The 27,919-nt window shown below is 33.4% G+C and overlaps 5 protein-coding genes and 1 long non-coding RNA gene across 6 annotated transcripts; 3 read left to right on the forward strand and 3 right to left on the reverse strand.

Moving 5' to 3' along the window:
* The first annotated feature begins 515 nt into the window (after window positions 1–515).
* LOC108479997 (glyceraldehyde-3-phosphate dehydrogenase, cytosolic-like) lies at window positions 516–3,676 on the forward strand. The gene is made up of 12 exons (XM_017782884.2): window positions 516–663; window positions 767–790; window positions 895–995; window positions 1,127–1,242; window positions 1,356–1,455; window positions 1,631–1,777; window positions 1,858–1,918; window positions 1,994–2,091; window positions 2,374–2,516; window positions 2,751–2,834; window positions 3,157–3,246; window positions 3,353–3,676. Exons 1-12 carry the CDS (start codon window positions 660–662, stop codon window positions 3,405–3,407), a joined length of 1,023 nt encoding a protein of 340 aa, XP_017638373.1. The 5' UTR covers window positions 516–659; the 3' UTR covers window positions 3,408–3,676.
* Window positions 3,677–4,081: 405 nt separating this feature from the next.
* Window positions 4,082–9,341, forward strand: LOC108479899 (uncharacterized). The gene is made up of 8 exons (XM_017782749.2): window positions 4,082–5,388; window positions 6,370–6,534; window positions 6,730–6,828; window positions 6,922–7,026; window positions 7,124–7,243; window positions 7,974–8,108; window positions 8,228–8,518; window positions 8,857–9,341. The coding sequence occupies exons 1-8, from the start codon at window positions 4,903–4,905 to the stop codon at window positions 9,154–9,156; spliced, it is 1,701 nt and encodes a 566-aa protein (XP_017638238.1). The 5' UTR covers window positions 4,082–4,902; the 3' UTR covers window positions 9,157–9,341.
* A 1,527-nt stretch (window positions 9,342–10,868) lies between these two features.
* Window positions 10,869–14,130, forward strand: LOC108479901 (lysine histidine transporter 2-like). The gene is made up of 7 exons (XM_017782751.2): window positions 10,869–11,363; window positions 12,028–12,411; window positions 12,610–13,003; window positions 13,090–13,195; window positions 13,299–13,390; window positions 13,500–13,568; window positions 13,663–14,130. The coding sequence occupies exons 1-7, from the start codon at window positions 11,185–11,187 to the stop codon at window positions 13,759–13,761; spliced, it is 1,323 nt and encodes a 440-aa protein (XP_017638240.1). The 5' UTR covers window positions 10,869–11,184; the 3' UTR covers window positions 13,762–14,130.
* A 585-nt stretch (window positions 14,131–14,715) lies between these two features.
* Window positions 14,716–18,091, reverse strand: LOC108479900 (4-coumarate--CoA ligase-like 9). The gene is made up of 6 exons (XM_017782750.2): window positions 16,933–18,091; window positions 15,965–16,154; window positions 15,611–15,756; window positions 15,454–15,521; window positions 15,173–15,275; window positions 14,716–15,089 (listed from the first exon to the last, which is right to left on the reverse strand). Exons 1-6 carry the CDS (start codon window positions 17,956–17,958, stop codon window positions 14,970–14,972), a joined length of 1,653 nt encoding a protein of 550 aa, XP_017638239.1. The 5' UTR covers window positions 17,959–18,091; the 3' UTR covers window positions 14,716–14,969.
* Window positions 18,092–19,186: 1,095 nt separating this feature from the next.
* Window positions 19,187–22,221, reverse strand: LOC108479833 (nucleolar protein 56-like). Its single transcript, XM_017782648.2, has 8 exons — window positions 21,802–22,221; window positions 21,252–21,466; window positions 21,003–21,160; window positions 20,717–20,904; window positions 20,378–20,630; window positions 20,035–20,183; window positions 19,827–19,961; window positions 19,187–19,698 (listed from the first exon to the last, which is right to left on the reverse strand). Exons 1-8 carry the CDS (start codon window positions 22,004–22,006, stop codon window positions 19,394–19,396), a joined length of 1,608 nt encoding a protein of 535 aa, XP_017638137.1. The 5' UTR covers window positions 22,007–22,221; the 3' UTR covers window positions 19,187–19,393.
* Window positions 22,222–24,086: 1,865 nt separating this feature from the next.
* LOC128283614 (uncharacterized) lies at window positions 24,087–27,262 on the reverse strand. Its single transcript, XR_008274002.1, has 2 exons — window positions 27,131–27,262; window positions 24,087–24,337 (listed from the first exon to the last, which is right to left on the reverse strand). It is a non-coding gene; the product is annotated as an uncharacterized LOC128283614 (long non-coding RNA).
* Window positions 27,263–27,919: the final 657 nt, after the last annotated feature.

The following is a 27,919-nucleotide window of genomic DNA, read 5'->3' on the forward strand; positions in this document are numbered from 1 at the left end:
TAGTTTCTTTTTGCTTCAATTCGTGTGATGTGTAATATTGCCGGCTATTTGATTTCCGCTTAATTCCATCTGGAAGAGGAAAGTGGTAGACTAATCACCTTTAATGTCTATAGCTTTATTAAACTGGTTATTATTTTTTAAGTTAAATTTGATATTCAATAAAGGTAAATTTAATTATTAATTTAAAAAAGATTAAAATGATTTTTAAATAAAAATATTATTTAAAATGTTAAAATTTAAACATGATAATTTACATAACAATTTAATGTATTCTATATTTTTTTATATTATATATTTTATAATTTTTAAATTATTTATTGACATAAAATATAAAAAATAATATTATATTAATATATTGTGCATATTAATTAATATATGAATTGTCATGCGGTTAAAAGTTATTGATTTTTGTCGTTTTTATTAAAAAATAATTTTGAAGGATGAAGTGTTTAATTTAATTCAAAAGATATTAAAAGCTAAATTAAAAAAATATAAAACTACAATTTATTATTATGCATAATCTTTAAACTAAACTATTAACTAAACTAGACTCTTCGTCTAATTTAAAAATCGTCTACGCCATTTCTGTATTCCACTGCTCTGCTCACTCAGCCTTTGAACAACACTCCTCTCTCTCTGTTCTATCCCTCTCTATACACATGGGTAATTATTATAGCCTTTTTTCCTCTACTTTTAGAATTTTTATCTAGTATTCATCGTTTAGTAATCTCTTTCTCTTTTTTTTTCCCTTTGATTTTTTTTTCAGCAAAGGTGAAGATCGGTATCAACGGTACGTCGTTCTACGATACGAACGATTTTATTTGTTTCGATTTTGATCTTTTTCAAATATGATGATCTAATCCATTTTTTATTATTATAAATGAATAAAACTAGGATTCGGTAGGATCGGTAGGTTGGTGGCTCGAGTTGCTTTACAAAGAGACGATGTTGAACTCGTCGCTGTTAACGATCCTTTTATCACTACTGATTACATGGTATTGCTCTTGTTTGATTTATTTCTCTCTTTTTCTTTCAAATTTTCTTTTTCGAATAAGCTCTGGTTTTTTATAGTGGATTAATATTATTTGCTTTGTCTTTTGTTTTTTCTGGTTATCTGTTTTGTTAGACATATATGTTCAAGTACGACAGTGTTCACGGGCAATGGAAGCATCATGAACTCAAAGTCAAGGATTCGAAGACCCTTCTGTTTGGCGAGAAGCCAGTCACTGTTTTCGGTATTAGGTATTTGTATTGGCTCTTTATTTTCGGAATTTTTTAATATTAATCTTTGTTTGTGCACTATAGATGAGTCACCGACTCACCGCTGAGTGAATTGTGTTTTTATGTAACTTTAGGAACCCAGAGGAGATTCCATGGGGCGAGACCGGAGCTGAATACATTGTTGAATCAACTGGAGTGTTCACTGACAAAGACAAGGCAGCTGCCCACTTGAAGGTATTCTATGATTTATTTGTTCTTCGTGTTGGATTCTATATTGTTTGAATTATGAATACCTCGATCCGTTTATGAATGCTTTACGTTGAATTGTAAGTTTTTTTGCTTTTGATTTATGTTGTATTAAAATTACACGCTGATTTTCTCACGTGATGTTTGGTTGATTGCTTATCAGGGTGGTGCTAAGAAAGTAATTATATCTGCCCCAAGCAAGGATGCTCCCATGTTTGTCATGGGTGTTAATGAGAAGGATTACAAGCCGGAATATGACATTATTTCCAATGCTAGCTGCACTACCAACTGTCTTGCTCCCCTTGCTAAGGTTTATCTTTGAATGTTATTCTTGATTGTCTTGATCCTTACGCTTGACATTATATTGATTAATCTTGCCTTGAGTTACAGGTTATTCATGACAAATTCGGCATCATTGAGGGACTTATGACAACGGTTCATTCTATTACGGGTAAGCTTGGAAACAGATTTCTCACTGTTAAAGTAACATAGTATGTTCTGTTTATCTTATTTTACTCCTACTCAGCTACTCAAAAAACTGTGGATGGTCCATCAATGAAGGACTGGAGAGGAGGAAGAGCTGCTTCGTTCAACATCATTCCTAGCAGTACTGGAGCTGCTAAGGTTAGAATTGTGTCTAGATTGTAGCTTTAGAGAGTTGATACGAACTCTGACTCGTACTTCATAATTATTGTTCTTATATTTTCTAGAGGTTCATTTTTTATAAGATCTTTTCATTACAAAATAGAAAGATAACCAGTTTGATAAATTTCCCTTTCCAATAGTAAGCATACAGGACCTTGATTTGCAGTGGGTGAGGTTGCTTTTCCTTGGTATCTCTCTCCATGTATACATCCAATGCAGCAATGCTAATACATTTTTGCGATGAATTCTGGTTGTGACCAGGCTGTTGGAAAAGTGCTTCCTGCCTTGAATGGAAAATTAACTGGAATGGCTTTCCGTGTTCCCACCGTTGATGTTTCAGTGGTTGACCTCACAGTAAGACTAGAGAAAGCAGCCTCTTATGATGAAATCAAAGCTGCTATTAAGTAAGGAATATATTCTATCTTTTAGTTTAAAGGGTTCCATTTTTGAGCTATTTCTATAATATCTAGGGTATAGATGTCTATTCCTGTATGTTGTTGGCAAATTCAATACTTTGGTAATGGCTAACATTATCTTATTAACTAAACAGTGGTGGAGTTCCTTTTCCAAGTCTTTTCATTCCCTTCTTTATTTACTTGTAAATTCTAATACACCGTTTCTACTTTGTATTGTTATAGGGCGGCGTCCGAGGGAGAATTAAAGGGAATCTTGGGTTACACTGATGAAGATTTGGTTTCCACTGACTTCGTCGGTGACAGCAGGTAAAGATAAATGGACATCTACAATAACATTAGGGATTAACTCCTGTACTTCGTGCCAAACATATTTTAGCAGTATTGATATATGACTCCAAGTACATAAATTGTCAAGGGTGTGACTCTATGATGCATATATAAAAGATCATGTTATTATTTAGGTTGAAAGACTCACATATGATACACAGACCCCAAGTGCATAAATAATCAAGGGCGAGTCATCATTTTCTTTGGTTTTAGTTTCTGGGTTCGAGTTAGTTTAATGGTTTAGGTGGTCTGATAAATACAAGTTAAACTAAATTGATAATATGTGTGCTCGGTTATCCAGGTCGAGTATCTTTGATGCAAAAGCCGGAATAGCTCTGAATAAAAATTTTGCCAAGCTTGTCTCTTGGTACGACAATGAATGGGGCTACAGGTAATATATCCTGCAGCGGCTTTAATACATCATTTAAGTGCAGACAAACAACCTTTTATACCCTGATCGAACCAATTGGAAATTTATTTTGTATTCTGTTTCGCAGCACCCGTGTTGTTGACCTTATCATTCACGTGGATGCTGTTTTGAAAGCTAAGTAAGTTGGTCGGCTGGATTGTCTCGGCAGCTGTATGTAATTTCACGGATCGATCCTTACCTTGTTCCGTATCTATGGTGGAGGCCATGAGTTTAAAGAAATAAGCCTTGTTTAGAGTCTTATGTCAATAGTTTTTACCTCTTTATCTGTTTAAATGAAACGATATCTGAGTTTCTCCTACGTTTAATCCTTCCGTTGTCGAGGAAATTTACTCTATAATTCTCCAGGTATAATCTTGCTATACTAGTTTGAATAATATTTTTCCTTTTGAAACTCCAAAGTTATTAGCGATGAGATGGTCAGCAAATTGAGTGACCCGACCCAAATCCGAAACAAACTTACGTATAATTTTGCACGTGGAGAGAGAATCTACATCAAAGGATCTAAGAAAATTTGCAACTTGCATTTGGCAAGAGTCTTGTGATCATGTAGGTTCGAATTAGTTATCTTTATATAAAGACACAAAATTAGTAGAAAGGGGAGATCGATGTTTGTATATCATGAGAGTGGAATATGTGAAATTATGACTCAAAAAATTTTATATTTTCTATTTGTTTGAATGAAGCTTGGATTGGCTGGTTATGATTAATGCAAATTTAAGTGTCTGTCTTTGTTCGGTGATAATTATTATAAAAGAAAGTAAAAAAAAAACAGAGATTTTAAAAACTTAAAATATAGTATGAGATTTAGTTGTTTTAAAATTTAAATCTAATAATCAGTATTATTAAAATTATTTTATTAAATTCAATTTTATTATTATATGCAATAAATTTAATATTAATAATTAAATCACTCCTAAAACTAAAAAGTATATTGATTAAAATTTAAATTTATGAAAATTACAGGGACTGATGAGATATTTAACTACTGAAATGACAGGAAAGCCGCGAATGAATAGGAAAAGCGCAGGAAAAAAACTTTGATTCATTTTTGTATAAATTCTTTAGATTTCCAAGAATTATTATTTTGTAATAAATATTACAGTGGTGCGTGATTGCGAGTCATTAGTTTCAGTATTAAGTAGGTTTTAATTTAGATTATTATTATTTGGACGAATATTTTAGATTATTTTGAATTGAACTAATTGTATTTACATACTTGTAAATGTTTTAAAAAGTAATTTAATTTTTTTAAATATTAGCTTTGAAGGGGACCAAAATTTGAACCCGGTATCAGTTAAAACAGTTCCATATTTTGAATTTCCCCTTTAATTTCTACCTCTCCGCCAAATTTTTTTTTTTTTTTGCAAAGAATTGTTACTTCCTGTTTTCACTGCGTTAGCTACCTTCGTCATTGTTGAGTTGTACTTTCTCTATCTCTTTTCTTCTTACTGGTTTTTTCCCCCCTTTTTAGGGTACGTTCTTTTGATTTCGTGATTCGGAATTAAATGTCTCAAAATGATACCCTCTTTAAATCCCCTATAAATTCCATATTCCAACATTTTTCTACATTGTTCATTTCAATTTCGTTGTTTCTGCTCTCTGTTTGTTGTTCTTTCAATGGCAACTTCTGCTTTCAAATCGACTTCCAAGAGATCTTCACTCGGTGACTCAGCCGATGTATCTTCTTCCAACCGCGCTTCCGTTCACCGCCGCGCTAGGAGTCTCAGCAGATTTTCGCGCCGTCTTGCTGACGACGACGACGACGACGAGACTACTCCAGCTCCAAAGACCAGAGGGAGAACCGTCAATACCGCCAGGGGATCGGGGTTACCGGAGATTAGTCTCGACGATCTCGCCATTGAGCTCTTTGACTCCTCCCTCAGAGGACGGTCGGCTTCGTGGAATGCTAACGTCAGCCCTCGTAATGGCGAAGGAGGAGTAGTAGAGAATGTGGTTCAGAGAAGAGGACGATCGGTGTCCAGGCGACGAACCAGTGGCAGTTCTGTAAATAGTGGTAGTGGAGGAAGGTTAACTTCGGACACTGCTAACTCCAGGAGAAGGAGATCGGTCTCGGTTGCTCGATATCAAATTAGTGATTCTGAGGTACTATTCTCGCCATTAGTATTTCTTTTGGTCGATTCTCTGTGCTCATTATTTAGAAGAATTCGTTGCCATATTAGAATGTTTAGCTGTATTAGGCTTAACGGTCTATTATAATTGTCTAAATCGGATGTTCTAATGATACATTATCCAGAGATTGAACTTCGCTATCTGTTTGCTTGTTCTGTGGGTGACTTTTGTTTAACTTAGACGCAAAAATCAATTTACGTGGACAAGCCAACTAAACTTTTATCACCCCGGGGCATGCGCTTTTAACATCTCTCCTTAATGACATTCCATGATTCAAGTGTTGCAAGCGCCATTGTTAAAGTTTACCGTCCGAATCTAGATTAAGTTCATTCATTGCATTCTTTTGAGGATTTCCATTATTTTGACGACAAATATTTTCTCTACTTAAACAGTTGATGATCTTTGCTCAACCTTAGTAGTTTTGCATTGCATCTGAAGAAAGTAAATGAAGGATGCACTTGTAACATCTCCTTAATGACATTCCGTGGTTGAAGTTTAAAACTTAAAATGCACCAGCCAAAATGAGAATAAAAGTCAGATTATTAAGTAGGGACTTATTGCCTCCTTTTCAAGTATTTCAAGTGTGTTGCTAAGTTTATGTCCTGAATCTAGACAAGTTCCTTCTTTGTTGTTTCTTTTGAGAATTTCCATGATTTAGATGACAAATATTCCCCCCTAGTTAAGTGTATAATCTTTGAAGTTCGATCAGCTTACGTAGTTCTGCATTGCATTTGAAGAAAGTAAATGAGGATTTCTGAACTTTCCCAAAATTAGTCAAATAATTTTCTTTCACCTATATTAAGGATGAAGTATCATTGATTGTAGACAGTAACGTACCGGACTTGGTCAAGTTGAATAGTGTGGTTTGCTTTAAATAAGCACGGTGGTTTTTCCAATTGTACTGGGAACAATAATATGCTAATTTTATGCATTTCTTCTTCCTAAAAATGGCAGAGTGATCTAGATCATCCTCAGAACTCAAGCAACCGCGCTAGTATGAGAAGTTCCATTGGTGAAAACTATCAGATATCCTCGACTCATAAACCAACAGCTTCAAATAGACAAGGACTGAGAAGGTCTCTTAGCCAAAAGGACTTAAAATATCATGACGGTTACTCAGTAAGCTTTGTCTTTTACCTGGAAACAGGTTGTTCTAACTTTTATTTTTCACCAAGTAGTTAAGTGGTATTTTATCTAAGGATGCTGTTTAGTGGTAGGGTTAATCACTGTACTTGGATCTGTTAGCATCTTTGGAAACTCATTCTAGTCAAATTTGTTTCATAAGCTTAATGAAATTTATGTCTATGGAATCAGAACCACACTTCTGCTATAACTGATGATGATAGGGGGGATGCTCTTTCTAATAAAAGTGGGATGGAGAGGATAATACGAGCGGTTTATGCACAGAAAAAGGTTGGATACCTATTTTAGAAAATCATGATTTTTATAACTACAACTAGGAAGATGTTTGCTAATGCTCTGACTCTTGTATTTCCTACCTGTTAGGGAGAGGCACACCCCACTGGTGATAATGTGAATGGTGCGTTGTACGCTGCAATGCGGAAAGAGCTTAGACATGCCGTGGAAGAGATCAAGACACAACTTGAACAAGTTTGTAATTCTTCGATCTCCTGTTTTTTCCCTAAGCTGAATTTGCTGCATTGATTTTATCTGCTAAACTTGTTGGATGGCCTCATGGTTTATGCAGGCAATGGTGAAAACAAAAATGTCCAACATAGCAAGTGATGGAAGTTTGCATCTTGACAATTCTGATTTTCTTCAAGCTGTGTCTACAATTAGAAGGAAGTGCATAACAAAATTGGAAAAGGTGCAATATTTACCATATATGTGATGTATGGTTATTTATATGACATACCTAGGAAAGGGTGTTTTAATTAAGTAATAAATACTTAAAATCCTTTTTTTTTTTCCTATGTGTACAGCAGGGTTGCTAGTTGCACCTGCGTGTGGCTTCTTGAGTCTTAAACTAGTTAGGCAGTGCACTTAGTAGAATACATTCATGTTGTTGGAGATGTATTAGTTCCACTCAGAGACTTAAGGGTCTGTTTAGTATTGTTTCTAAGAAGCACTTTTGGGATAAAAAGCATCCCTAAACAAGCTGCTTTTTGAGAGAAAAAGTGCTTCTCCCAAGACAAAAATTGGCCCAAAAGCACTTTTTTCGGAAGCTGAAAATTTTAGCTTCTCCCCAAAAGTGCTTTTTTCCCCAAAAAGCACTTTTGAAAAGCATTCCTAAACTAGGCCTTAATCTTGTAGGTTCATGATTACCCCAGCCAAACTGATGTCTCTGCCAGATTTTTACTTTATAACCAAAAATAAGGTTGCAATGCAGTGCTTTAGACGAAGAAATCATAATGTTCTGTAGTACTTTTGATGCATACTAACATGGTTTTTTATGTATTCTTCATTAGCAGGCAACAGTTACCCTAAATTAACTATTACTTTTAACCTTGGATGCATTTTATTTCCTTAATTGAGGCTCTGTCCCTCAATCTGGAGTACATAGATAATTGATTTTATTATTATTTTTGAATTGACAGACAGAGAAGCGTAGACAAGATTTATCAGCGGAGATTCTGTTGGAGAAACATGGCAGAGAGCTCTCTAAAATTGTCAAAGAATTGCTTTCCGAACCAAAGAACTCCATTGTAGAGAAATCATTTCGAGCTAGAAAGGTACAACTGCCCCTCACACTCCCTGCAACAATGCATTATATTCTGATGTTCTTTGATCTAAAAAAGGGGATTGATAGTTCTTTTGATCGTTTCATCAATATACTAATTATTTCCCGCAGAAGAGCCATGATCAAAATACAATGTCGAAGCAATTAACCAAGGAGGCCGAAAGGTATATTGAAGATTTCATTTCAAATGTTGAAGACACAGATATTTCATCATTAGATGGGGACAGGAGTGATACTAATTCAAGTATATGGGGGATAACAAAGACACCAAATTTCCAGGGTCCAGCAGTGTTTAAATCCGTCCCTGTCGAAATGGATGGTGTAATACTTCCTTGGTTACAGTGGGAGACTTCTAATGATGCTTCTCCATCATTGTTTGAGAATAAACCCGATCTTTCTCAGGTAATCTTGACATGCACATATGCTAATTGCCATTAGATATGTCAACATTTGGGTCGCCTCGCTTCAGGTCTAGGTTCTATATTGAAGTTCCGTCATAGTTTCAGTTTAGGATGGAAATTCTGATTCTCATGCAAGTCTAATTGTAACATTTACTAACTATTACTTAGCAACTTTTGCATGTTGTTTTTATCTATGTTGCTTGGTTTCGAAGTTTCGTAATACATAGCTTTAAAGAAAAATTAAAAATCACATATTAACAACGAAGGCAAACTTTTGTTGGTTATGTAAATCATCTTGACTCGTTGTCTGTCTTTTTTCTTTTTAAATGTAAATAATAGGAAGCACCCAGTATTCAAGATCTGAGCAACCAATTTAGGAGCAGCAATGGGAGTTGGAGCCCAGCATTTAGCGATTGCCCTTCAGTAAGTATTGGAGAAGATAGAGGAACTAAATTTGGAGAACAAGGAAGGTACCATAACCAGACCCAATCCTCTTCAATTGGAGCCAAAACGTCGCAGTTCGATGTGAGTGACTATCTAAACACCAAAGGCAACGAGGCATTTTTGCATGAAATTTGGTGCCAAAGACGTAGAATTAGTTCGGGTGGTCTTCTTCTTTGTAACCATATTATGTTTTAGCTACAAATCCTCCTTTTATATTTATATAAACCATAGTAATTATCCTGTACAGACTACAGTCAATTAAATTTTCAGTCTCGATTGCTGTGCGCTCGAATAATAGAAAGAAAGTGTAATTATTAAAATAATAATTATATTTTTGTAATCACAGAAAAATATAATTTGTTAGATGTATTTTGTTGATAGTGATTTTTCTTAAATTATTTTATTATAGGTTTTGATCTCGTCTTTTTATACACGTAATAATATTTATTTATATATATTTGATAGTATAAATTATAATTATATAATTTTATAATAAAGAAAACAAATATGACTTAATCATATTTATTTATTATTTATAATTTATTATTTGACATTAATATTATTGCTAATAATAAGGGACATGTGTTTGAAATGATATTAGTTACACTTCTATCTAAAATCATGCCACGTAGCTTATAGTTAGAACTATTTCAAAGCGTATTTTTTGGAATAATCTACTTCGTACCTTTATTTACAAAAATATTCTATCCCTATTATTATTTTTAAAATCAGGATAAAATAGAGATTATACCATTTATTGTCAATCAGATTTTGATTAAATATGTAATTGTCTAATTAAGTAATATATTCACAAATCAAGTTTGTTTTAAAAGCTGTTATCCATTGAAGATATAATTTACTTACGTTTCTCTGATTATATATATTCTTCCTTATTATTTTCCTCATTGAATAATATACTTAGTCAAGGTTACTACCACTATTATTAAATTAAATATTAACAACTAACATATAAATACATTCTAAAAATAAATTTAATTTTTAAAATTGAAAAACAATATTTCTAATTGAATACTTGATAAATGTGTAGTCGAATATTTGATAATGTGTCTCGAAAAAATCTACTTCGTCAAAATTAATTTAATTTTAATTAAGATTCATGACTGAATTTCAAGAAAATTTAATTAAAAAATAGATTCAGAATTTCGAATTAAAATTAACTTGATGAGTTTTTATTTTGATTACTCACTATCAAATAGACCTGTTTATGAGTCGGGTCACCCGAAAAGTGGGAGGGTTTGAGTAAAAATATAGGTTTGAAAAATGAGCTTCGGTAAAAAATAATATCCGTTTAGAAAATGGGTCAAGCTTCGGGTAATGTTTTTTTTACTCGAGCTTAGCCAGAATATGCAACCAAAAAAAAAAACAACAAATTTTTTTACTGTTTTGTTGCTATTTTCTTCTTGTTCTTTTTACTATTTTGCTAACATTTCACTATTTTGTTGTTATTTTTTTATATTGTATAACTCTTATTTTATTGTTAATTTTGTTACAATTTTAGAGACATTTGCTTGTTAAGTTACACCTATTTTAGTTTTTTTTAAATTTATGGTTGGGAAGTATTTTTAAAAATATAAATAAAAAAATTAATACTGGGAGGCTGAGCCCAAATTGTAGCATCTTTATCTGGGCTAGAGTTGGACAAAATTTTAAGCTCATTTTTCAGGCCGAGTCAAGTCTAACAAATGGGTCTAAAATTTTGGTTGGACACGGTCCATGGACACCGCTACTATCAAACTTGGAGTAAATTTAAAATTATTTATAAATTAAAATTAATTAACAAACAATAATTCAATCAAAAACGAAAAATAGAAATCACAATTCAAATACAATTCAATTGGATTTTTTAATAGTAAACTACAATACATGTTAACATAGTCGTGGAGGAATTGTTAATCAAGTTTGCAAATTTTATTATATTTTTGTAGATGATAAGTTTGAAACAACTTTAGTTACAATAGGAAACAAACTTTCAGAGATTTTCGGTTATGAGAATCATACTCAACTTTGAATTTCGTAAATGCTAAGTATCCCTCTATAAATACATTATCTTCCCCACTTTGCTCTTCCCAATTATCTTTGGTTTGCTTTATTTAGTGAAAAATCAGAGGATTGTTTTCAACTCAAAATCAGTCATAGGTCAGTGGAAGTCAGTGAAATCAGTATCAAACGAAGATCAGAAACCAAACCCAAGTTAAAAAAGAGATGGAGATTCAACCTGAGAAGCGTGATTCAGCACCATCAAATGATGATTTTTTGAACGATTGGCTTCCCATTACTAAATCCAGAAACGCTAAATGGTGGTACTCTGCTTTTCACAATGTCACCGCCATGGTTGGAGCTGGTGTTTTGGGTCTCCCTTATGCTTGTTCTTTACTTGGATGGTTCGTCTCCAATTCTTCTCTTTTCTTCATTGTTTCCTCCAAAACAATTAAAGAAATCGTTTAAAATTGAAGAAAAAAAGATTAAATTCATGTTATTCGAATTTTTTATATACAAGTATGATAATTTAAAGTTGAAATTGATTTATTTTCGATATGAAAGTATGATAATCTGAACTTAAATGGTAGTTCCTGAGAAATTGTTATTGAAATTATTCAAGATTGGAAAAACATATCTTGGGGTTGGGGTTTATGTTAGCTGATTTATTTTATTCAATCTTATATAGTATTTTATTTTCCATAACTATATTTGATACATGTTGATACAGAGTTGTAATGCCCTATGCCGGACTGAAATCCGGATATGTACAGGTAAGTAACTTAGTGTGTAGTAATAATAATTCATATGTTTGTGCCTTTTTAGTGTTTTAAGATATGATTATTCCATTGAGACATACACATGTAATGCTTGAATTAGTTCATAGTACGTATATTCTTTAAGTTACGATTAATGATACGTATATCTTTGACATCCGACATCCAATGTTATATGCATGTAGAATGCTGGAATGAGTCAAATGTTTATATATGTATGTATGTATGTATGTATGTATATTTGGTATAATGATGTTAGCTCTAATTTACTTGGAAAAATTTCAATATATAGGGGACCTGGAGTTGCTATAATGGTATTGTCATGGGTTATCACTTTATATACACTATGGCAAATGGTTGAGATGCATGAAATGGTTCCTGGAAAGCGTTTTGACCGGTATCATGAGTTGGGCCAGCATGCGTTCGGAGAAAAGCTTGGGCTTTGGGTTGTGGTGCCCTTGCAACTGATGTGTGAAGTCGGTGTTGACATCGTTTATGTTGTTACCGGGGGGACATCGATAAAGAAGATTTACAACACGTTGTACCCTGATGGCAAAGAGATTCGATCAACATGGTTTTACGTGGCGTTCGGAGCGCTTCACATTTTCCTCTCCCATCTCCCCAGTTTCAATTCCATCACTGCCATCTCCTTTTTTGCTTCTTTGATGTCTCTAAGGTATATGATTCTGCAACATTATATGTTATCAGTCGGCCTTTGTTCATCGGCACTAACTGGCAATCTAGCACTGAGGCCCTGTGGTTGCGTGTTTGATTTCTTAGAAGTTTATGTACTTTGGATTATCACATTATCTTCTACTAGGAACTTTCTACCATTCATATTCATAAGCTAACAATTTTTGTTTGCATAAACCAGCTATTCAACCATTGCTTGGGTAGCTTCAGTTCGAAAAGGGGTTCAGCCAACCGTGAGTTATGGTCCGAGGAGTGCTACACCAAAGGCCCAACTGTTTGATTTCTTCAGTGGATTGGGAGATGTAGCTTTTGCTTTTGCCGGTCATAATGTGGTGTTGGAGATACAAGCAACGATCCCATCGACACCCGGAAAGCCATCCAAAGGACCAATGTGGAAAGGGGTAGTTATAGCTTATCTCGTTGTCGCAGCATGTTATTTTCCGGTTGCCTTTTGCGGTTACTTGGTGTTTGGAAACCAAGTCGAGGACAACGTCCTAGTTTCGCTAGAAAAACCGGCTTACCTCATTGTAGCAGCCAATGCATTCGTTCTCGTTCATGTCATTGGAAGTTACCAAGTAAAGCCCTTTCACCTGTCCAGTAAAACATTATTTTATACCTTAATTCACAAAATAATTGTCTTATTCGTTGATGAATTTCATAGGTCTTTGCGATGCCAGTTTTTGACATGATGGAATCATTTCTGGTGAAACAAATGCATTTCAAGCCAAGTTTGATGCTTCGGACCATTACAAGAACTTCTTACGTTTGTAAGTACTTCAAAACTATTTTATTTACACCCAATTTTGTAATCAAGAATACAAAAAATATTATCCGAAAATATATGTTGAAATTTGAGTTATTTTAATGCAGTATTTACAATGCTCGTAGCAATAACGTTACCTTTCTTTGGTGGGTTACTAAGTTTCCTTGGAGGATTTTCTTTTGCCCCAACATCTTACTACGTAAGCCACGATTTGTATTTTTTTTTTAGTGTCAATATGGTATTTTATATATATTAAGTTATTTCTTTTATATCATGTATTTATTTTAGTATTTTATTTATTGATGCAGATCCCTTGCATCATATGGCTTATTATCTATAAACCAAAGAGATTCAGCTTGTCATGGTTCGCAAACTATGTATGTGGATTGTGTATTTTTTATTTTTTTATATTATTTAACCAATATTTTCGAAACAATATTTACATATATATATATATATATATATTTGCAGATTTGCATTGGTATTGGGGTGATTTTGACGATTTTGGGACCAATAGGAGGAATGATTTCTCTCATTCATTCATCGCAGACCTTCAAATTTTTCTCTTAGATTATGTTTGTTACCTTCATATTGTACACTTAGATTATGTTTGTTTGGTCGTTGGGTTTTTCTTTTTACATTCAAACCCTTCCCTTTCTTTTTTTTTTCTTTTTTTTCTTTTTTAATATTATTGCTACAGACCTTTGTTTAGGAATTTTTATGCATAAATAAAACTGGTTTTCTTTTTATATTGTGTTTATTTATTATATTTTATTGTGTACCAAAATATATATTATGTTCTCTATCAAAGTTTTGATTATGTTTGAGGCTTTACAGGTGTTTAAAATAATAGTTTAACAATTTTACTAAAATTCTACTAAATATTTAAGGTTTCTAGAGATAATTTTATGGGATAATGAACTTTGTAATAAAAGAAGTTTTAATCATTTCAAAATGATAAATTTGTAATACTAATTTAATTAAAACTTAAATAAAAATCTTATTGATAATTCAGACTGAATTCAATATTTTTATTCCATTTTATCAACTAGTTGGTTGGGAAGCAATTTTGATCATTCTTGTATTTATTTATGCTGTATTTGTATATTTTCACCCATTATCAATTTAATTAAAATAAATTTAATCATGTTTTTTTTTATCATATTCATGTACTACTAGTTTAGTCGAATCTAGAGACCATTTTAATGGTTGAAATTTGAAAATGAAAAGCTTCCGTGTTTGGGTTTTGGAGGCTTTGAAACTGACCTACCAAACTGCCAAGGCAAAGGAACTCAAAGCTCACCTAAAGTAACCTATTTTTCGCTTTGGTCCTGACATTGAGGTTTTGAAATTCAATATGGTCCCATCTGCATCTGGAATTAAAATTGAATAATGATTTTTTTTAATTTAAATTTGATTACAATATATATATATATATAACAATAGAATGACTCAGCCGGCTAGATCTTATACGAACTTGGGGTCTTAATTCTTTTTAAATAGAATTAAAAATGGGCAACATAATTACATAATCAAAATCTCATATTATCAAGATTTATAATTATAGTTGTAACTTCAAAATTTGCAATATGTCCTAAAAAATACACGAGATACAACACGCATACACGAGCAGCCATTGTATAAAAAGTGGGAAAAAGATGCCATGTTTCAATAGAACGTGAACTGTAATTTAAGCGGACATACCTGGAAAGTTACCATGTTCTCACTGCAGGTATTCCTCTGCCAAAATCCACGACCGTATCGTTCCAACATCTGGTTTACAATCTAGACAAACCACCAGTATGATTAACCAGCTCCCTCCTCAAGATCTTTCCTGCTGGATTTTTCGGAATGGAATCGATAAATGCAACACGACGAATCTTCTTGTACGGTGCAACCTGCAAGAAGAAAAACCGATTCAGCATCAGAAATTTAAATTGCATATCGCTAAGAAACATGTAAGTAACAATTAGAAGGATACCTGTTTTGCAATAAAATCCATGGTTTGAGCCGCAGTGAGGCTACTTCCAGGGTTTCTCACTATATAAGCCATTGGAATCTGCCCTGCTTCTTCGTCGGGATACCTGATAACAAATTTTCATGAGAATAATATAGGAAACCGCCATTCTTTCCAATATATGTTCCCCTGTGAGATGTCCTCTCTTATGTTTTCACTCAGAAAAATGTCAAAGCAAAAAGTACAATATTCAGCCCATATACCATTTAACGGAGAAAAAAAAAAAGGAGAAACAAAAGACATACGGAATCACAGCTGCATCAGCAATTTCAGGATGGGAATGAAGTAAATGCTCCAATTCAGCTGGAGGTACCTGTCATTTGGTTTGTATACAAAGAGATTATTTCTGTCCCGAAAATCTATATTTATACTAAGTGAACACTGCCAACAACTCAATATCACCTGATATGCCTTGTATTTGATCAATTCCTTCAATCTATCTACAATGTAAAGGAACCCCTCTGTGTCAAAATAGCAAATATCACCAGTTTTTAACCACCCTTCTGAATCCAAGGTTTCCGCTGTTGCCTTCTCATCACCTAGATAACCTGAATTTGACACAATCATATAAGTGCTTCAACTTTGTGAAATATAAAAGAAAAAATTTTTATATGATATTATGCAGTCCTCCCATATTTTTAGTTTTACAGAATGAGAACCTTTTCTTTTTTTTTTTTCTTTATTCAACCCATCTGTCTTGCAACAGCATTTTACTCATTTAGACACGAAACAGTAAAAGGCAAAAAGAGTATGTACCCTTCATTACTGTTGGGCCCCGCAACCATAGTTCCCCTCTCTGCCCGGGTGGCAGCGACTCTCCAGTTTCAGGATCAACAATCTTGGCTTCCATATTTTCGGCAAGGCGGCCGACAGTCCCATACCGAGCAGCCTCCTCAGGCCCTAACACATTAGTTGCTCCTCCTCCAGTCTCAGTCAGCCCATACCCCTTAATAAAAATGAATACCAACCCAAAACATTAGGTTAAATTTCTCCCTAAGAAAGTACCAACTTGATATCTTTTGAGAGATTTTTATTTTCCCTTTACTCGAACACTAGTTATCGAACTTGATTTGACCATTTGATGTCTTAATGTTTTCTTCCCTAATGAAGTTATGTTTATTTCGTACAAGAAAACAAGTTAGATATCTTTTGAACTCGTTATGTTCTTTTCCAATTAAAGAAAAACCCATTTAAATATGCTTAATATACCTTGAGCCCCGTATAAAAGGCATTAAAAGTATTATGAAGATTACTATATTAAAATTTAAATTGTATTTGGAGATAAATTAGTTATTATATTTAGATCAAAAAGTAAATTAATCTTTTTTTGTTAAAGATTCGTTCATTTGTAACGTTAAAAGCTAGCGTAATTGATTGAAATAACTATAACATGTAACGTGCCAATATCTTACAGTAAAAATTAATAAAACTTTTAACAAAAAGATCATTTACATTTTGATCTAATTTAAAGAAACTAATTTATTTATTTTTTAATAGAAAAACAAAATATAATTTCATTAAAAACCTAAATTTTTATAAATTAATACTAGTATTATTTTATTAATTCTTTATGTTGTTAGTAGCAACTAGCAAGTTGGCATTTTCAATATTTTAGATTTTTAAAATTTATATTAACTATCAATTATTGTAGTAAACTTTATAATATGATTATTTCTCAATTAAATTATTCTAGAAAACATCAATAAATAAATTAAATAAAATACCTGTAGCAATAACACATTGGGGAACTTCTCGTTGAACAGCTGAGCTACCTCCCGACCAAGCGGCGCGCCACCGCAGCCAAGCATTTGAAGTGAGCTCAAGTCGAACTTTTTAGTCAAATTCGATTTGACAAACGCCAGCACAAGCGGCGGCGATACCGGCATGAAAGTAATCTTGTACTTCTCGATGGCTCTCAGCATCTCGGCAAATTCAAACCTCTCCGTCAAAACTACGGTATCAGCCGACAAAACCGCCCCTAACAGCATAAAGAAACCGAATACGTGGAACAGTGGCACGGTGAAGAATGTCACCGATCGCGGTGGATTGTCGCTACCTTCAGCTTCGATTGTGTTGTAGTGATGAATCCCCGCCATCATTGCGATTAAGTTGCGGTGAGACATCATCACACCCTTTACCCGCCCAGTGGTTCCGGAAGAATATAAAATGGCTGCCGAATCGGACTGATTTACCTTGATTCGTTTAATGATGTTACCATCGATATTGGACTGAGTTAAGAAATATAGAAACTCGGGCGAGTCCAAGAGGATAGTTCCGTGTTTGAGAGATGGAATTTTATGAGAGGTTCGTGAAGTAGCAAAGGCAATAACCGGTTTACTGAGCTGGACCTGGTGAGCGATTTCCGAGTTGGAACCAAGCGGGTTAGCGGGAGAGACGATGATTCCCAACGACATGAGAGCAAAGAAAAGCACAGGGATATGAAGAGAAGTAGGGGAGAGGACGAAAGCGACATCGTTTTGGGACAGAGAGTAGCGTTTTTTGAGACAGTAAGCAAGGGAACGGACCTGAGAAACGAATTCAGAGTAACTCAGCGTTTGGCCGGTGGTTGCATTGACGGCGAAAGGGGTGGCGCCGCTGGTGGAAATGGAAGAGAAGATGGAGAGACAATATTCCGCGACGGAAAGAGGTTGATCAGCTGGCGGGAGAGGGACGGGCTGCCTTAAGCTACTGTAAATTCTCGTTTCGTAACAGAATCCGGCGTTTGAACGGCTTGGATTTCTTTCCGCCATGGAAATGGAGATTGAAGTGAAGCTGGTCGGTAATTCAAAAACGTTAGGAATTAAATTAAATTACGTCTCAAATTTGGTTTTGGCGAAGCTTTATTTAATTAAATTAAACATATAGACAATGATTGATTTGAGGTACATAAAGTTTGGACTTTTCTTATTATTGTTTTCGGTGGTCTACTTAATTCGAAGTCTATGTTTGACTTTTATGTAAGAAACATTAAATGTATTAAGTTAAATTTTGCACTTATAAATATATATAAAATTCGATCAAATTATTAAAATAATTATTTTTGTTTACTTTATATTATATTTTAATTATTTTATTTGAAATGTTATGTTTTAATCACTTATGTTAATATATTTTAATATTTTAATCACTAAATCGTTGATTAAAATTAATGATGTAATATATTAAATCATATTTTAAATTTTAATGTAACTAATTTTAACAAATAGGAAATATAGAAAATATATTTAAAAAGTAAAAGAAAGGAAGAAGATAGAAGAAGAAGCAAGAAAAAAAAAAAAAAGGAGTTCAGTCATAATGGCAGCATTACCTACTAAGCAACCTTTGTTTTGCACTAATGGCACGTCATTGCCCAACTTAGTCTAAATGAACTCTTTACCATTGATCTCCAAATAGCCTAACTTCCTGAAAACATTAACCCCTGCTTTTAAAGAAAGTTGAGTAAACTATCCACACCACCATTATCTAAAGCAAAATTACATGTACTTTCACTCGATAGTGCCTAATACAAATAACTAACGCGAAAGCAGTTGAAAAAAAAAACCATAGCGAGAAAAAAAAATAAAAAAATTTCCCCAGCACAAGATATAAAATTTTACCCCAAATCTTAATCCTGTTAAAAAAGTTTGTATTAGACTGATGCCATCATTAATATTTACTTTTTAATTACCCACGTAATTTGACTGTTCACTGAAAATTGTCCCTCAAATGGAATTGGAATTGCTCACGTCACGTGGGCCTTGAGGAAATTCTGGAGTAGTCTGAACTCTGAATTGTACAACTATAGTTCCAACAACATTAATGCATGAACCCTTAAATTTTTTATAATTATAAATTTCATCTATGGGTATTATTGTAGTTAAAAAAATCTATAAAGTAAAAAAAAAGGATATATTAAAAATTCAAAGCAATTATAGCTGGCTGTACCCCTTGAAAAGACTCAATTATTATCTTAAGCTTCAAACTAACCAACTCATTAAATTTAATCTCAAATTAAACTCTTTCCCATTCAAAAATAACTTTCAAATACCAAAAAAAAAAAACAAATTTCACAACAAAATAGATTTCCAAAAATCCAGAACAAAGTTTAAACCGAAAAGGAAGCTAACCATTTTCTACAACTAAAATACTTGAAACACTATTAGGCTTTTTTTCATTTGCTGAAATTTAGCAATTAGTGATTAAATTTCACTCTTGGCTCTTCTTCTTCTTCTTCTTCTTTGTAGTTTCATTTGTAGCTGCTTCATCTTTACTCTTCTTTTTCTTTTTCTTGGCTGTCCCATCCTGCTCGTTTACGCCATTTGTTTTCCCATCTTCTTCATCCGCCTCTTGCTCCTTCTTTCGTTTCTCTTTCTTCTTTTTCTTCTCCGATTTACCATCCTCCGATGCATCTCCATTTGTAGCAGCAGCTGGAGCATCTTCGGTTTTTGACTTCTTTTTCTTGCTTTTCTTTGCGGAAGCTTCTTCAGGTTCTACTTCTTCCATTTCAGTATCTGTATAAGACACAGGGATCGAGAAACAATTATAAAAACTAGGTAAAATAATCGATAACAATATCAAAACATCAGCCGCGAGGTGAAACCAAATAACTATGAAAGAAAAGACGTACAACTTTTTGTACCTTTGTTCTGAGTACTTTCAATTGCAGATTTCATTACATCGATGTTTTTACGAGGTGCAACACCTTTGTCATAGAATTCAAGTCGTTCCTCCACTTGTTCCCGCAGTTTCTCCCCAAAAACAGTGGAACCCCTCTCTGAAAACATGAGTTGAATGGAATATTATAGGTGAAAACATACAGTGTACAGGGAAAGAAGAATCACGATTACCTGAAAAACAATCTATACGAGATGCAATGGAACACTTGTTTGCAAGATAGCGTGCCATTCGGCCCTTGTTCTTTGAAGATGCTCGACCAATGAAAGAGGAATGGAAAATTAGACCATACTTGGGTGTATTTCCGCGAGTTTTCAGTGCCCTGAAGCCAGTAAACAATGAGTGAAATCAATCCATAAAACCACAGATGAGAAAAAAATCAACATAAAAAATGCAATAATACACTTGGATTAGTGCTCAAGATCTTGAGCAATACACAAATCAAGCTTCCACTCAAAGAGGGCCTAAATTTTAGCAAGAGGTCCGCGTCTCGATACATTTTACAAGTAAAAATACCTGAAAAGAGCCTTCTCTGCTCCAAGAATCTGAAGAGTGGAAGAGGGGCACTTGGCCAAATTCGTGAGACTACCAGCATGAGAGATCAACCGGGCCCCAACAACTTCCCCGATCAATGATGCCAAATTTGGTGCAATGTCATTCATCTTAGTCACTAAATAATCATAAAGATTCTTTCTGTACTCAGCAAGATCCATTACCCTCTGAGCAAATAGCTGAACATTAATCAAATCAACAGGGGTCAAATCCTGTCCTGCAAAACGAGAAAAGAAAAAGAACCAGTAAATAAGTGTATGCAAAAATAAGATCAAATCGTGACATAAAATACAAGAGATCTACCCATTGATGCTTTGCCAGCTTCTACGACTTCTTTTGCTTTGTCCTCATCCCCGAGTATCTCAGTTAACGCGGGTACATGTTCTTCAGACAACTTTGACTTATCCTCAATAAGCTTAGCAACCCTAGCATAGAGATAGTTATCGTTGACAATCTTTACCAACTCGGGGAAATGCCAAGAGTACCACTCCCTGCAGGAAGTAAACAACATGAGGATGACTGTTAAATGAAATCCATGCCACAGATTAAGCTAAAAAGACACCAGTTTCAGGGATAATTGAAAACAAACCTCACTCTCATGGAAAAGGAATTGATATCCTTGTCAAGAGTGTCAAGTAGGAAAATTGCTTGAATAACCATATTGTCAACTCGGTTGACATTGAACTTAACCTTTGCTCTACTGTAACTGTGCGCCAGACCGAGCTGAGCTTTCTCTAAGTCCCCAGACTACCAAGTTTAAGAACAGACACGAAACCAAATGAGGAAAACACACACTTGTAGCCGTTAGCATAGTTAGAACATAAAGAAATACGCAAACCTTTAGGTCCTTGATAAACTTATCAAAATGCAACCGCACACCACGAAGAAGCTCGAGCACAAACTCCCCACTCTGACATGCAATTTTTGTTGTCTCGGAGATGTGGGAACCAAGCTTAGGCTCTGCAACACCCAGGCTGAACTTTGACTTCTTGCCTTCCTTCACTTTTGGGAGATTCAGCTCCAAAAAACTCCTCAACTCATCGGTCATAAGCCCTGACAAATGAAACCAAACATAACGCAATAGGTAAACCCAACTGAACAGTAAGCACTCATATTCAAATGAATTATCCAGAATCAATATTTCTTCTTTCAGTCATTAGTTAGAAGAGCTTCTTAAGCATAAAACTTCAAGATTAACCTATGCTAATTAGATATAGCTAACATTGCCGAGTAAACACAATAACTTACATAAAAGAACTAGTAAAACTTTACAAAGTAGTAGTAAAAGATACTATTATATATCCAGAAAATAAATTATTAGAATATAACTAATGAAAACAAGGAAAAACAAAACGATTTTAGGAAAAAAGGGTAAAATCATACAATACCTTCAGAAACAGAATTGCATTGATTGAGACCATCAATAGCGGACTCAAAAGGCTGAAAAGCAGTGAGTTGGACCACTTTACCGAACCGATTTAGATCCGCCACCGAGTTCCTGACGGCCTCAGTATTCTGACCGATTTCATCGAGCCCCTGAGCGTGGAACAACGCGTACCCAGAAGATGACTCGAACAACAAGTAAAGAGCCATTGAAAAAAAAGGCTCAAAATAACCCACCCCACAGTGAGAAGAAAGAGCTGGGTGTGTTTTTGCTGTGGGTTTGAATTGTCCGGTGGTGACTAGGGTTTGGGAAATGGAGGACTAAGGGAGGATATGCAACTAGGGTTTAAGGCTTTCAAGCTTTTATACCGCTGCCTGCAATTCTTTAAAATCTTGGAATTAGTCCTTATTTTTTGTTTTTCCATTCAATGGAGTCCTTGATTAAACATCAAAGTCAGGGATTTATATATTTATTTTGGGCTGTTTATTAGAATTTACTTATTGTTTGGGCTTTACTGTTTTATGGGTTTTCATTTGGGTTTCACCTTTGAGTTTCTATTGCAAGGTGATGATATGAAAAAAAATTTACGAATAATATTTTAAGAAAAGAACAAAAGTTAAGTTGATTATTTGTCGAATATTAATATTTTTAGATAATTAAAAATTATGCGATTTTGAAACAATATTTTTAATGGGAATCTAGTTTTTCTTCTGTTATTCACTTGAAATTCTATATTAGATCTTTCGAAAGATTGGATAAATATTTTTGTAAATTACGTCAATAAGCATCGAATTGTTATTTTATTAAATTATTTTTATCAATTAAAATATTTTAAAATTTTAATATTAAATAAACAGTAAATTTAAACTTTCCAATAAGACCGAAAACAATTTTAGGCAAGAAAACTGAACATATGCCCTGTAGTTCAGCCCAGTTAGGTGAGGATTAACTACGGGCTTTAGCTGGCCCATATTGCATGCCAAAGATTTAAAATATACCATCATTTTAGAAGTTCGATTGAATTTTACCTTAATTAGTATCGGCGTTATTGCTAATGTAAGAAGATATAAGTTTTAAGTATGTTATAGATAATTCTAGACATTATATCAAAAAGAACAAATATGAATAGTGATTCAGCACATTTTATTTATTATTATTGTTTTTTTATATTTACTGAATCATATATTTTGCCAATGAGGCATTAATTGTTTTGGGTCTACGATTGTCGAGACCACCGGGTAGGGAAGAGGAGGGGCACCTCCTCTTTGCCAACCATGAACTAGCCGGTTCAACCAAGGTGAAGAACAGGACCTCGGTTGAAGCTTTGGATGTGGAGACATGTTCATGGAGATTGATGCTGTTGTTTTGTGCAGCCTTTGGAGGGAAGATGGTCCTCAGGTCCAGTATTAAATTCGCGGTATCTATTCCCACTACTCTGAATTGTCTTTTAGGCTCCATGTCCATGAGTTAGGGACAGTACCACTTCCTTATCAGCGTTTGCATTTTACGGATAGTTTCCTTCACGTGCAATCTTATGGTTGCTTTAATTGGATTTTTACCTTCAACTTCAGGTTTATTTTCAGGGGTAACTAGGGCGTTCGCAGGCCCGTAATTTTTTTATTTAATTCTTTTAAATTTTTAAAATTTTAAATTAATAAAAATAAAATTACATTTTGTTTTCTTTTAAAATTGATAAAATTTGATTTAATCTTTTAAAAATTATAAAGATATAGACTATTAAAATGATAAAATTACATTTTTACTATAGTAAAATTTATTATTTAATTTTGGCCCCAGAAAAAAATTCTGGCTTCGCCTTTCATACTTTTATTTTTTTGTTTATTTTATATATATATATATAAAAGTTTAATAATGTGAAACTCTAAATTTGTGCCACATCATCACTTAAAAATTAAAAAATTTATATAGATTTTAAAGTGATGATGTAATACTATCTCAAGGTGTTACATTTAGTATTTTAATAATCGGATCGATGGTTGAATAAGTCGGACCACCCAATTTTTAATTCGACTAATTCAACCGGTTTGACTGTCGAACCAATAATAATTAATTAATCAATTAATTAAAAAATTACAAAAATCTAAAAAAATGTAGAATATTATTAAACTAGTTTAATTTTTTCAACTATTGGTTTTTATCAATTTAATCCGTCTTATTCGATCATGTTCCAACTTGTCATGTAACACCCCTATCCCGTAGCCGTCGCCGGAATAGGACGAGGCGTTACCAGAAATTAGGAATCGGATCAGAACAGTAAAATTTTGAGCCTTTTCTTAAATAAAAGATCATTTATATATATAACTAATAGATACAAACAAAGATCGAATTTAAAACTTATAAAAGTAAACTTCTATAAGATGCCATATTCGCATGGCTTATATACAATAGTCAAAATATCATTCTACTTATAGTCTAACCTATACATGCCATAAGCTAAGTCCAAAACACATGATAACCACAATAGTAGATAGTGTGACGAAGTGCTGACGATCCCCGTGCTAATAGTAAGAGTCAACGATCTACAAAAATAAACAGAGAAACATAACATTCAAAGTAAGCTTTCATAAGCTTAGTAAGTCTTAAGCAATTTAAACAGTTGAACTTAAAAACAAACCAAATGTTCGAAATCACATAACACTTTCTAAGTACAATACCATTTGGCCGATTATGCACAAACACATATCATTTTACTCCGTTTATACTCAAACTCATATAAACATAGTATTTACAAGCTTCCGAATTAACTTTTCTTTCAAATTTCACTAGTGTATCATTTCTTACCCACATTTACTTTCAACATTCATAGTTAAATGGCATATCGAAAACTATCTTATAACTTTGCATAATAAATGCACACATATACAAATATACATATGAATTTACCACATCTTTTCATATGCTTCTCATTACACATTCTTTATTCTCGTCAGATCAATCTCACATAAATAATATATATTCTCGTCAGATCAATCTCACATAAATAATATATATATCACATACCGAATCACTTAATGTGTATCGAGTTCAATTCATCATCTTAGCATAGGATCTCGTAGTCATATGCTTTATCGAATTCACTAGCATTTGGCCTGTGAGGTATAAAACGAACATAACACCAAAGACAAAGCCTACGGGACTTTAAACCCGGATACAATCTCGGCACAATTTATTTTATATACTTTTTACTAACTTTGGCCTCATCAAATATCTAATAATACCCACATTTGATAATTGGTTATTCGCCACATTATATACACATAAACATATGTACATTTCACACTTGCCCATTCGCCACACCACATACACAAGCACATATATAAGATAATGCTTTTATCATTACTTGCTAATACATCATATACTTTGCTTTCATTTAAATAACCACTCAGCCATATTACATTTCTAAGTAACCATTCGGCCTCACTATACAAATAAGATAGCACACATTTTCATAAAGGCCCTTCAGATAACTTGCACACATTTAATATTAGCCATTTCGGCCTCACCACATATACATATCTTGTACATCAATTTCATCATATCAAAACCACTTATATATCATTTCCTAACATCACAATTCAAAATTCACATATGGTTCTAATCAATATCTTATAAGCAACTCAAACAGTTTTATCAATGTTTACAACATATTCTCAAGTTTACGACAAGTCGTCTTCCTGCACAACAGTCACTAAATTATTTATATCTGGAGCTACGAAACTCCGAATTAAGTTCCATAAATTTTCCCTAAAATTAGACTCATTTATCTTTCTTCCATAAAATTTTTAAAATTTTTGGTCGAGCCATTTAGTACAGTTTATTAGTTAAAGTATTCAATGTTTCAGGGTATGACTACTCTGACCCCTGTACACTACGAACCGAATTTCTCCCTGTACAGAATTCCAATGACCATGCTGTTTGTTTCCCGTAAAAATAGACTCAATAAGGAATCCATTCATGTAAGGTATGACTCTTAATAATTTTTGTACAATTTATCGTGAATTTATAAAATCAGAACAGGGGATCTCGAATTCATTCAGACCCTGTTTTACAAGAATTCAAATATCACACAATATAGAATTCTTTTTCTTCCCCTGTTTCTTTCATGTGAAAATAGACTCATTAAGATTTAATCCCATATTTTGTTTTGCCTCTAACTTATTTTCCACTATTTTTAGTGTATTTTCAAAGTTACACTACTACAGTAACTCAAATCTGTCAAGGCTAAGTTACTCATTCATGATCATTGTTCACAAAATTAATACAACATCATTTCATCCATCATGGTAAGAACACATATTATGCATCATAGATCATCACATATCAAGGCATTCTCATAGGCTTAGTATACATACTTGCACAACTCGTAACATAACTCAAGTGCATACTCACCAATGACTTACCTCATTGGGACCATCATCAACTCTTTCCCTGGATTACCCGTTAAACACTTGGAATACTAATTGGATACTCGGAAAAGCCTTTGCACATAAGTGCCTCAATTGTAGCTAAAGCTACCTCATATCTCATGACATTTCAATGCTCACTCTCGAGCTAGTCATCTAGACTCATAATTCCTAGTGACATGTCACTCGTATCCTATTCTATTCCAAATGTTCAAACGGGATTTTTCCTCGTCTATTAAGGCTTTGTCTTATCATATTTCTATTAATCACATACATATTAATATTTGTACAATTCATGTAATGATAACATTTAAATACATGTATAACATGGTATTGTTTACATACGAACTTACCTCAATACCACAAAGGTAAAAAAAAAGACGTAATTATCCCTTAATCAATTTCTTTCCGTTCTAGGTCCAAATCCCGATTTCATCATCTAAAACATCACATTCAACTTATTAAAACAATGTACTGATCAAATTAGTCCATTGACACACTTGGGCTATTTTTATAATTTTGCCCCTATATTTTACCAAAATTACCAATTACCCCTAGGCTCGTAAAATAATTTTTATCACATTTCTTTACTCCTTGAGTCTAGATGAACCATTTTCATAACTATAGCAACTCATAATTTTAACTATTTCACACATTTACAACTCATTTTACAACTTAACAATCTAGCCATTTTTAAGGTGTTTTCATGCAATTTCTTTCACAAAAGTTGTTTATTAGACAACTAGAACTCATAATCTTCCATAAAAACACAACAAATAACACATTTACTCTTATGGAAAAACCCTAGACTCTTCATCATTTTGCACAATAGTCCCCTCTTATGAAAGCTCATGCTTTAGGGGTTACAAAAATATAAAAATCTTCAAGAAAGACATTAAAATCACTTACTTGCTAAGCCTCAAAGTTGCTGAAAATATGAAGCTTTCAAAACCCATTTCTTGACTGGAAAAATCGGTGGAGAGAAGATGAAAAAGGGATGATATCATCCTATTTTTATTTTATTACCTATTTGGTCAAAAGTCACCTAATATCCCATAAATGTTGCCCTTTTTAAATTTTTTGTCTCCCCTTGGCCGGCCACACACTTAAAAAGGGTCCAATTGCCCTTTAAAGGCCTCCAATTTTAGTTCTCTAGTCTATTAACACCTTTAGGCACTAAAATACAATTTTTACCTTTTACGCGATTTAGTCTTTTTTCTAAATTGGACTAGAAATCGCTAAAATTAACTTACCAAAATTTACATGCACTTATAAAATTATATTATAACACATAAAATAATACTAAAATAATTTTCTCTGGCCTCGGAATAGTGGTCCCGAAACCACTGTTCCAACTAGGCCCAAAATCGGGATGTTACATGTCACATCATCAAATATTGACAAAACTCATATTTAAGGACCAAAATAAATAAATAAGACATACAAGTATCAAAGAATACATAATTAAAAAAATATGATCTCTTTTTAATTTACAAGTCATACTTGACGTTTATTCCTTTCAATAAGTAAATCTAAACACACATCGGATTATTATTCCTTTCATTAAACAAGTCTAAGTCTCATCTGGCTTATGTGCCTAACTATAATATAGATTTATAAGTAGGCTTAATGGTGTAAAAAGACTTTAAACTTTTTCAAAAAGAAAAAGAAAAGAAATTAAGTCCCTGCTATTTTTTT

Source organism: Gossypium arboreum, chromosome 11, assembly GCF_025698485.1.
Source record: "Gossypium arboreum isolate Shixiya-1 chromosome 11, ASM2569848v2, whole genome shotgun sequence".
NCBI classification, from domain to species: Eukaryota; Viridiplantae; Streptophyta; class Magnoliopsida; order Malvales; family Malvaceae; genus Gossypium; species Gossypium arboreum.